The 10,620-nt window shown below is 36.9% G+C and overlaps 1 protein-coding gene across 3 annotated transcripts in view; it reads left to right on the forward strand.

Annotated features, from left to right (window-relative positions):
• ZNF385D (zinc finger protein 385D) overlaps positions 1–9,636 on the forward strand; it is a 247,063-nt gene extending 237,427 nt beyond the window's left edge. For all 3 annotated transcript variants that reach the window (XM_060685761.2, XM_087892574.1, XM_034402057.2), the window contains 2 exons: positions 2,194–2,295; positions 4,217–9,636. In XM_060685761.2, coding sequence (XP_060541744.1) covers positions 2,194–2,295; positions 4,217–4,450 — 336 coding nt within the window. In that variant the 3' untranslated portion in view covers positions 4,451–9,636. The remainder of the gene's footprint in view (positions 1–2,193; positions 2,296–4,216) is intronic.
• The last annotated feature ends 984 nt before the right edge of the window (positions 9,637–10,620 follow it).

The following is a 10,620-nucleotide window of genomic DNA, read 5'->3' on the forward strand; positions in this document are numbered from 1 at the left end:
TCGCCCCCTGGCAGCCCGGTCAGATTACCCTGCTTCCCTCCTCCGCTGCGCCCATCCAACCCACCACCCTGCACAGTGGCTATATGGACCCTCCCCAGTCCATCTCTACAGCCCCCTGCCCCCTCCCAGGTCCCCTTAAAAGCATCCCTGCTACCCTTTTTTAAAAAACCCTCAACCCCTTCTTTTTCACATGCCACCTCTCCGGGTCCCAAAACCCGTCATTGAGGTAGGCCCTCGATAATGTGGAGGGCCACGTCTGCAAGAGGGGGGCATCTCACAATGCAATTAGTTCAGCCACCAAATACATCCACTAAGAAGACCAAATGGAACTGGTATCCAGGTGGGGTCCAATAAAGATCTATAGAAGATGGTAAAAGATGGTAGAAACTATGTGGAAGAAACAGCTGGCCTCCACTGTTCTCTCACCACAGTGGGAGGAGTCCCAGGCCTTTGAGCACCTCTGCAAGATCAATGTCCTAATCACCCTCTCACGGCGATGGTCAGATGGTCATAACTTTGGAGGATTTGTTGGTCCGCCTCCAGTCTTACAGCAGTAACCAGTGCCCAAAAGCCGTCTCCCTCAGCACCCACATGACTATCCAGACCACCTCGGTGCATGGGCTCAATAAAATAGAATAGTAGAATAGAATAATAATTTATAGAGGCAGGTCTATGATAATCCACGGGCGGGGGATGTTCCACAAACTGGGAATAAATCCGCAGTAATACAATCCATGGGCAGCATCTAAGAAGTCCAAACCAGGCTGAAAAGAAAGGGGGGGAGAGATATGCCGCCCAAGGCAGCCAGTCCATAGGCCCGCCTCCGGCAACTCCCATATCCAGAAGTTTAGTAATCCCCTCAGCCATGGCTGCAGCCTCCAAGTCCCCAATCACAATTGGTGGTTTGGTGGTTTATTAGCCTCTGCTCGGCTGCAGGGCATGTTAGACGTCTCTTTTTGACCCCTCCACCAACATTGGTCTTCCGAGCCAAATCAGCCTCCTACAGCGGTCGCCATTTCGCCAGGGGTAACCTCCACCGCTGCTGGCAAACATCCGGATCTCCAGTGCACCCCCCAGTATCTACAGAGCCTCCACAGCTCCCCGAGGTAACCCTGGGCCAGGCAAGATCTTTCAGGCCGGCCTCGTCCCACTGCCAATTCGGCCAGCCACTGTGTTCGGCTGTCGACATTGCCCTTGCTGCCCCCAATGCAAAAATGCCAGAGCGACCAGCCGTTGGTGCCTTCAATTCCGTGACACTCAGTCTCCGTAAATTCTCCCCAGCCATGCTGTTCTGGAGGGCAAAAAAGCCCTCTCCAGGCTGGGCGAGAGTTCCCATCACTGGGTTTCAGGCTAGGATTGTAAAAGCACTCCCGGTGGACCCCAAAATACCCGAATCCACCCCATGGTTGATTGCGGATTCAGGGTGGCGTCGCCATATTGTGCATGCATATTTAGGCATTATTCTTGTAATCCCTACTCAGTAATAAATGCAAATAGAAATTAGTTTATTAATTCCCTTCATTCTAATTATTCCAATGATCAAGCAGTCAGAAAAAAAGGGAAGCTAAGGTAAAATCTTTAGGAGACAAACAAAAGTGGAAGTGTGAAAATCAATTACAGGCAGGCAAACAGCTACCTCAGCCCTGTGGTGATTACTCCAAAGGTGAGGTGGGTGGGTGGGAAAAGGAAAATATAGTAGTAGTCATGTGGTTTCCCACTTAGAAATTACTTTGCTCCCAGAGCTCCCAGTCCTAATTGTGATCATTAAGTTAGGAGTACCTGACTGAGAATCTCCATAGACATAAATTACAAGTACCTGTATTAGTCTAGTGAGATTATTTATTAATGAGTTTGTCCTGATTTCCCAAATAGTTTTCTTTTTAAGATATTTACAAAACCAGACCTTGTTAATTGATATATCATATAACCTATGTGTTCAGCATTTCAGAGCAACCAGAAAAATAGATGAATCGGTTTATGATAAAATCTATTCATCTATTTTTCTTTCAAAATCTGGTTATTTGAACCAGATTTTTATTTATGGTAAAAAAAAAAAGATAAAAAGATTCATTATTTGGCATGGTTTTAAAACAGGACACATCAAATTTTTCAGGTTGGCCAAAAATATTGTGTTGAAGTCAGTAAATTGTGTCATTTGAACAATAGTAACAAAGAGTGTTTGCTTTAAAACAGCACATAAGCAGTAGAAGGCACAAAGACAGAGCTGCTGGGAAACCTCCAAAACCCAAATACAGCCCCTATAACAAACTCCAAAAAGGAACACACCCACTTGGGGTAAGCAAGTTTTTGATATATAGTATTACTGATAATATAATTTGAAGCACAATTCTAATAGTGTGTTATGGAGACTCCATTTTTTTAGGTTAACTGACAACCTTTGAATAACCTTACATTTCATTGGTTGAAAAAAAGCGACTTATCATAAGCTAGCCATTCCTTATTCTTACCAAATTAAATATTTTTTTCTTATGAAAAAGAAATTAACTAGAAAAAAGAGGAAAGGCCAATGGAAAATTATGTTTCAAGTTTCAGATAAATATCCATCTGACTATTGAGCTTTTCCAAGTATTCATTTGGAACACTCCAAAAATCTAATTAAGTTGGGAAAGGGTCACTCAAAGCTTATCCATCTCTGATATGGAGAATGCAAAAGCAAAAGAGAGCTTGAGTAGTTGATCAACCAAAATATAGTATCTGGGTGAAAAATCACCACTCATGTAAGAGGATGCTAGTGATATCACACATACGTTCTACTCAGAATTAAGTTCCACTGAACTATAATGTTTACTCCAACTATAATCTTTACTCACTCCAAGTGAGTGCACAGCCAGGAAACTGTGATTTATTTGGTGTGCTGTTGTCATTCCCCTGCATAGTTATTTTTATGATATAGAAATTTTGCTCATAATTATTTAGAAGAATATTATCAAAAAATCAAATAAATAAGAAGAAATCAGTGTAATAATGATTAACTCTAAGAATAGGATATGCAATTGTTTATATAAATTAATGACTTAATTAAGGATTTGGGATCGTGGAACCTGTGCTTTTGAGTGTGTGAATGATTCAATCCATCTTAATGTTTCACCTGAGATCACATCTATATCACAAAGCAGGTTAAGTCCATGTCCATCCATCAGGATTTTTTCCCACTTTCTATAAGTGATGACACATGGCTCAGCTTTCTTCATGGTTTTGCTTCAAGGGAATGCATTGCTTATTCATGTCTATCTATCTATCTATCTATCTATCTATCTATCTATCTATATCGATCAATCTATCTTTAGATTTATTATTATCTTTATTATTTACAAAAATAATAAAGGTGGGGTAAAAATAGATGATAGATAGATAAATGATCTATCATCTATCTATCTATCCATTATCTATCTATCATCTGATAGATAGATAGATGATAGATAGATCATCTATCTATCATCTATTTTTATCCCACCTTTATTATTTTTGTAAATAATTCATAGTGATAAACATATATAATACTCCTTCCTATTTTACCCACAACAAAAAGTCTATGAAGTGGGTTGGGCTGAGAGGAAATGACTGACCCAAGATCACCCAACTAGCTTTCATCCCTAGGACAGGACTAGAATTTATAGTCTCCTCATTTCTAGCCTGGTGACTAAACTGGCTTCATAGAAAGTTTCATTGAAGCAATCCCTTCTGAAATTCCATATGCCCCTCATAGAATTCTCATTCCATACATTGTTACCCTGGTCATATACAAAGTTCTGTTTAGGACCTTGCGTTCTGCAGTTTTGATATTAAAAAGTTAATAGGGAAATATATCTGTTTGTGTGTGCTTGTGTGTGTGTGTGTGTGAGTGTGTGTGTACAATTGAAAATGAACATTTGTTTTTCCCAAAATTAGAACCTTTTCATAACAATTTATGAACATGTTTTGCCCAATATGAAATCTGTAAATATTGATTATCAGAGTATACTGATTTTCTGATTCCATACACACACACACACACACACACACACACATGCCTCTTTTCTGTTGTTCTTATTTACTTATTTTCATTTTCTTAATATTTTATTTTCCTTTAAATCCTTTGATTTACCTTTCCCATTGCAATGTCATCAAGTATGTTAGATATTTTGCATAAAAATTCATCTTCAGTGTTTGTGATTTGAACAAATAACATTCTTTGTTGTTTTCCCTCCCCTTTCAGGTCAAACTTGTCTTTTCAAAAGAAGCTGCAAAACCAGTAGCTCCAAGGATACTCCCCAACCCACTGGCAGCTGCAGCAGCAGCTGCTGCTGTGGCTGTAAATTCCCCTTTCAGTCTTCGAACAGCCCCACCAGCTACTCTTTTTCAGACTTCTGCACTTCCTCCATCACTTCTTCGACCCGCCCCTGGACCTATACGGACGACCCACACACCTGTCCTGTTTGCTCCATATTGAATTCCATCAATGAATTAAGTGTACTGCAATAATTTTTCAGAACAAAAGTAAAACAAGGACAATGACCTATGCAGTGTTAATTTATTGTGTGTATATGTGTGTGTGTGTGTATACACACACATACACACACACACACACACACACACATGACTTTTAATAGAGATCTTAATCAATTTTAAAGAAAGGAAATTGGCTGCATATTCTACCAATGAGAATCTTACAAGTTATCCTGCAACATTGATTGATTTTGTGTGTGTGTGTGTGTGTTTGTGTGTATGTAAAATGAATAAATTTTCATTTCAGAAAAAAATATATGTGTATGTATACAAATACAAATACACATATACACACAAATACTAGTATTGAAGCAATTTTGATTGTGCTTTTTGGCACAGATCCCACATACAGTAACTTTATGAACAACTAAACAGAACTGTTTAAAGGGCATTAACTGGTTTCAATGTATATAAAATACTTAATCCTTAGAATGAAAGGAGAAAAGGAACAGAAGTACTGTGAACACCAGTACGCTTAACCATTGCTCCTGCCAAGTCAGCATTTCCTGGGTATTTATCTGATAAAAATGGATACAATACAGAAATGTTCATAAACTGAGAAGACATAATTGACATATTCCTTCTTTGGCAAGTTGCCACAATATTTGTGAGCCTAGGAAGAAGCTTTGGCAGTCACCCTGCACAAAATTTTCTCTAGGATACACCCTATTCAACACCGCAGAATGTACAACAGAGTTGACAAGCAAATTAAGAAGGGAGTGGAAACCCACTTCTGCTTTGTTGCCAAGTAAACCAAAATGGTAAACCCAATTATGTAGTTGTCAGGAGTCAAGCATGACTCAAAAGAGATTTTATTTACAGCAGATGTGTTCAGATAGGATTGCAATATTGGCTTCTCTCCTGAATGCAAGACTTTCCAATTAGTTATATCATCATTTCAGTGAAACACCAATCTTGAAAGCCCTTAGTTGGACATTTCTTTCTGAAGGTCTGCCTATCCATCTTGCCTCTTTGCTTCATCACAAGTGGCATTTAACATTTCCCTGTGCTTTAAATGTACATGTAATGTTAAATAAATTGAATGCTGATTGTTCAGGACAAAAGAAAAAGTTCTACTATACATACACGTTCTTGTGTGCTCAACCTGATTATGATTGGGAGAGCTAATGTGGCATCTGTGTTATCTGTAGCAATCAATCAAAATACAGGCAGGAGAAATTGATCTTAGTCTATAGTCCAGGAAGTGAAGGAATCAGGATCCATAAAAAGTTATGTAACCTGGCAGGAACATCTGTATCAACACTGCAATTATCTTAAATAGCCCAATAGTGATCTGATCGCCTGTGCTTCTAATGTTCTCATGAAACAGGTCACAGATTTCCTTTTCCTTCAGTCAACTCTCCATGGTAGCAGTTGGTTTTTATATCACTGAAATGATACTCCATTTTCTGGAATTTCAAGTTTGCCAAAGGAAAAAAATATTTTGAAATATTCTATGGAAAAAGGAAATGCATTTAGAATCAAATTAAGACTGTAAAATGGATAATCTCATAACAGAAGTTAATACATATTTCAGCAGATTGTGGTTAAAAACATTTATTAGACAATGATTAGGTACAGGATTGGTTATAGAACAAACAAAAGGAACACAGAACAGAAGATTTGTGAAGTGGTTTGTTTATGCCACATATAGTGGTAATAATAAAGTATATTGCTACTGTTGGGATCTAATATAAATCTAAGTTATATTTTATCAGAAAGCCATACTATGTGGACAGATGCAACCCATGGACCAGAAATTTTGTATCTGTCTTATATATCATAACCTTTTAGCCTTTATGCCATTTTACAGACCTACTGAAAGGAAAGTCTTGTTGATATGGGATTGCAACCTTAAGGCTGTATGTTCACTGTGAGGCATTAAAAATGAAATATTGGAAATCTATAGAGCTATATTGTATATATGTTAGAATTCAAAATAATTTATGCAGAGAAAACTATATAAAATAATTAAATTGAGCCATTCATTTTTAGAAAAGGGTTATGAAACAGTTGGCAAGAAATAGCAGACAGGATGGGAAAGAAATGTATCTATTCTGAATAGATATTTCTGCTGACATTTTCTTGGAGAAATTAAATGCTCATTCAGAAGCAGCCATTCTGCTATACAGCTATTATGCTCACAAGTAGATTTTAGCAAATAGACACATTTTAAGCTGAGTGGAGAGTGGAAGCTTAAAGATTATTCATGAAATACTAGTTATATTAAAGCAACCTCCATAAATTTACCATATTCAAACACTCCATTTAGTACACTAAGCCAGAAAGCACTTCAGCTTTAAAAAGAAAATAGATAAGGAGGAACACTCTCCTCATATAAGTCTGCCACTCTTTTAAATGGCTGTGTCTGTTTCTGGAATCATGAAGCTACTTATTCAAACTACTGGGTTGTTGCTGTTCTTAGCACTTGTCCCACTTAGTTGGCAGAGTCATCTTGTTTTGCATTACATTCACTGTAATTAGAAGAATGGAGCATATTGATGCATGATATAACAAGAGCGTTAAAGTTGCAGTCCTGATGTTGATTAAGAACAGAAAGGAAGTAAATACTCTAAGGCTTCTAAACTGGTGTCTGTGCCAATAGTAGCCTATTAATCGCTACACCAATGTCATCCCATTGAAGTAGCCCAGAAAAGAAACAGCAATCAAGAGTAACACTACTTAATATTACCTTTGTTGTAAGATTATAGTAACCAAATCTTGGAAGTCTGAAGGGATCTTTACCTTCCCTTACTTTAGTCTTCTAAAACTACAGAGTCCTTTCTAAGATGTTTTCATTACTCTCATCCATCCTTCCAACTCATATTTTGTTTATAGGAAGAGTGTCTAGGCTACTGCTCTTCCCACGGTCTCCCAATCTTATTCCCTAATATCAATTCACTACATTAGTTCTATTCAGTTTGCTATTGATACTAAGAAAAGGCTGGTTGTTGACAAATATCCCATATATAGCTTTAATTTTTCTTTCCAAATCTGAAACTCAACACTGCTAATTAGTATTTGATGACTGGTTTTAGAAAAGTTGGCACGAGTGTGTGTGTGTGCTCACATGCACGCATATCCATATACATGTGTGGATGTGGATGTGTATATAGACTCTTCTAAGTCTAGATGGAAGATTCCACAGAAGGTTGTGAAGAGTAAAAGGACTAAGATCCTGTGGCATTTCCAAATTCAGATGGGCAGGTACTGGCCAATCAACCAGATAGCTTGGTAGTAGACAAAGACCAGAAGACAACAGTGGTGATAGATGTAGCTGCCAATTGACAGCAACATCAGAAAGAATGAGTATGAGAAAAGTACCAGGGTCTGGGGAGAATGTGGAAAGTAAAGACCAAAGTGGTCCCAGTAGTGGTAGGAGCATTTGCAGAAGGATTTCTTCCATTCTTAATAGAGCATGGAAACCATCTGTTACATTGTTATAAAGGATCTTCCAATCCTCTGGAGCAGATTTTTGTAAGTTGAAAGACTGCAGGAGAAAGAAATAGATAAGAGTACAAATTATTCCATGAGCAAATTTCTATGGCTGAAATTCTCTACCCAATCCAACTATGTGCCTCCAAACTTCAAACTGACACAGATTTGTTAAATTCTTATTTGCCAAGAGAGCTCCAATTGATTGATTTATAAATATTTCACTTATGTTATTTGCAACTGTTTGTGCCTTGAAATTAAGTTTATCAGTCTTATACCACATATAGAATATGAAGTCAAGAATATCTGTTTATTTGTGGTTTTTATTTTCTTTCATTAGGAAGGTTGCTCAAGATTGTAATAATAAGTGTAACATATTTAAAAATTCATTTTTCAGGTTGCTGAATTAGCCAGTGATCAGATTTATTGCTATGGAATGATAACATTGAAACTTCATTTTTGGAAATAAACCTATAAGAAAAAAAATTTATGAATGTGAATACATATACCTACCTCTGACCACATTAATTCACAAAGAGATGGGAAATATGTAAACTTCAAGATGATGAATTGTGTCTCTCATCATATCTCATTGCCATTTTGGCCAAGGCAAATGGGAAATGAAAGTATTCAACATTTGGAGGAAGATTGCAATTAGTGTAACTAGATTTGGACTGCAAAACTTGTAAAACCACTTGATGTAATTAATTGATACCAACATTCTTAATTTTTTGCTTCCAGCTAGTGATTGCAGGTCAAATAATCATATGTCTATTCTTAAATTAAACCATTAAAATAAGACGTCACCACAACCTTCTCCAAGCTTCTAGTTATGTCAGTTTTTCAGTTTTCATTATAGCTAGTTAAAAGTGCAGTCATTTGGAAGATTTACCATTAGGGAATGGCCTTGAAGATTTATCTGAATCTAAAATTGAATTTATTCTTAATGTATAGAAATGCTCACCACAAAAATGGTTATCATATATCTCCAAATACTTTCCAAGTGATATTAGGAATATGGGACAGGAGATACCACTAATGTGTATGGTGATTGTGTATAGTAATTATAGAAATGTTTCTTTATAAAAATTGTTGGGATAGCACCCCTATGACCATTTTAGGATGTATTCCAATAATTTATTTCAACTTTTTTGGTGCAATAAGGATAAGAACTGCTGGCATGTCAATTTTTATATGTCAATTTTTTTTTTACGCTAAGCTATATAAAGTTGTTCTAAACCTACAAAACCTTTGTTTGTGGCCATAAAAAAAATTCTTAGAACAAAGCCATAACATTACTAGAGAGTCCCAGAAATGATTTTTCTTATATGAAATAATATGCAAACTGATGACTGGGAATCATGCAAATGGCCTAGGAGAAGGCCTGTGGAAAGCCTTTTCTTATTTAAAATATAACTAAAATAAACAGATTTATAATAATTTGGCCTGTGGTGTTTATGGAGGCACAGTAAAAATGGGACAGATAAAGTTTTGCTTAGAGAATAAAGAGGCATTCCTACTCTTCTTATCATCTGCTGTATACTCTCTTATGTTGTTTGATTTTTTTTCTTTTTGTCATCATAGTGTTATATGCAAACACGAATTTCTTACATAAAGACTGTTGTAAGCAACAAACAATCCTTTCAATGTCTTTTACTCACTACCTAATAAAGGATGAAGCCTAAATGTGAAAAATGTGTGAAACATTTTTGTATGCTTTCCAGACCTACTACATACAAAATGCTAATTATGTTAGGAATAAATAGAACACCATTCATTGGGATTCTTATTGGCTCCAATGTTGAACTTGGATAAAATAGGACAGCCTAAAACTATAGTAGGATAGTAGTTTCTGCATATTTGGCAGAATTGTCCACTTAAGTTGAGGCACATTGCTCTTTTAATGGACACAAATCAAAAGGTAAACAACAGTAGCCTCTGGGTAAGAAGTTAGCAGAAGGCAGAATCTTTGTAAAATTAGAAGAACTAAGAAAAGTAGATGTTCAACAAATTCTACAAAGTGACAGGGTTAAAAAAAACCAGTTTCTGCCTGACTGAACAATGATTATATACTATTGCTGTGGCATTAATAGTTCTCTCTTGATTGCCAGTCACTGGATGGGAGAAGAAGCCATCTCATGGGAGATCTTATTTTTAAAACATAAACATACGTTATATCTGGGGGTTTTGCTTGCATGGACATTGGTAGTATTGCTTCACCTTACTACACTTCTATGTTTAAGAGATTGATCAGATACAAGTTATTTTTATAGAAGCAGAAAGAGATGCAATTAAAGCATAACGTTCTAATATAAAGGAGGAACATGGAGGATCTGCAATTACTGGGATCATCTATTTAAAACCCTAAAGAAAAATAGTATGCAAGTAGTTCTCAACTTACTTCTGGTCATTTAACAATCGCAGTCACAACAGCCTCAGAATGGTGCTTTACGGTCCATAAAGAACTTTCGGCATTGTATAATATCATACCAGTATCCCTCCTCCCATCACATGGGTGCCACATTTCAGGCACTTGGCAATCTGTTTGCATTTATGGCTGGTTGCCAAGTGTCCTATGATCATGTGACCTCAGTAAGTCAATGGGGAAGTCCTGCAGGGAAGATTGCAAGTAGAGGAGACATTGAATTTGTGCTCCAGTCCCCCAGTGCATCAAAGGAT

Source organism: Pantherophis guttatus, chromosome 4 (assembly GCF_059756535.1).
Source record: "Pantherophis guttatus breed Tessera chromosome 4, ASM5975653v1, whole genome shotgun sequence".
NCBI lineage: Eukaryota > Metazoa > Chordata > Lepidosauria > Squamata > Colubridae > Pantherophis > Pantherophis guttatus.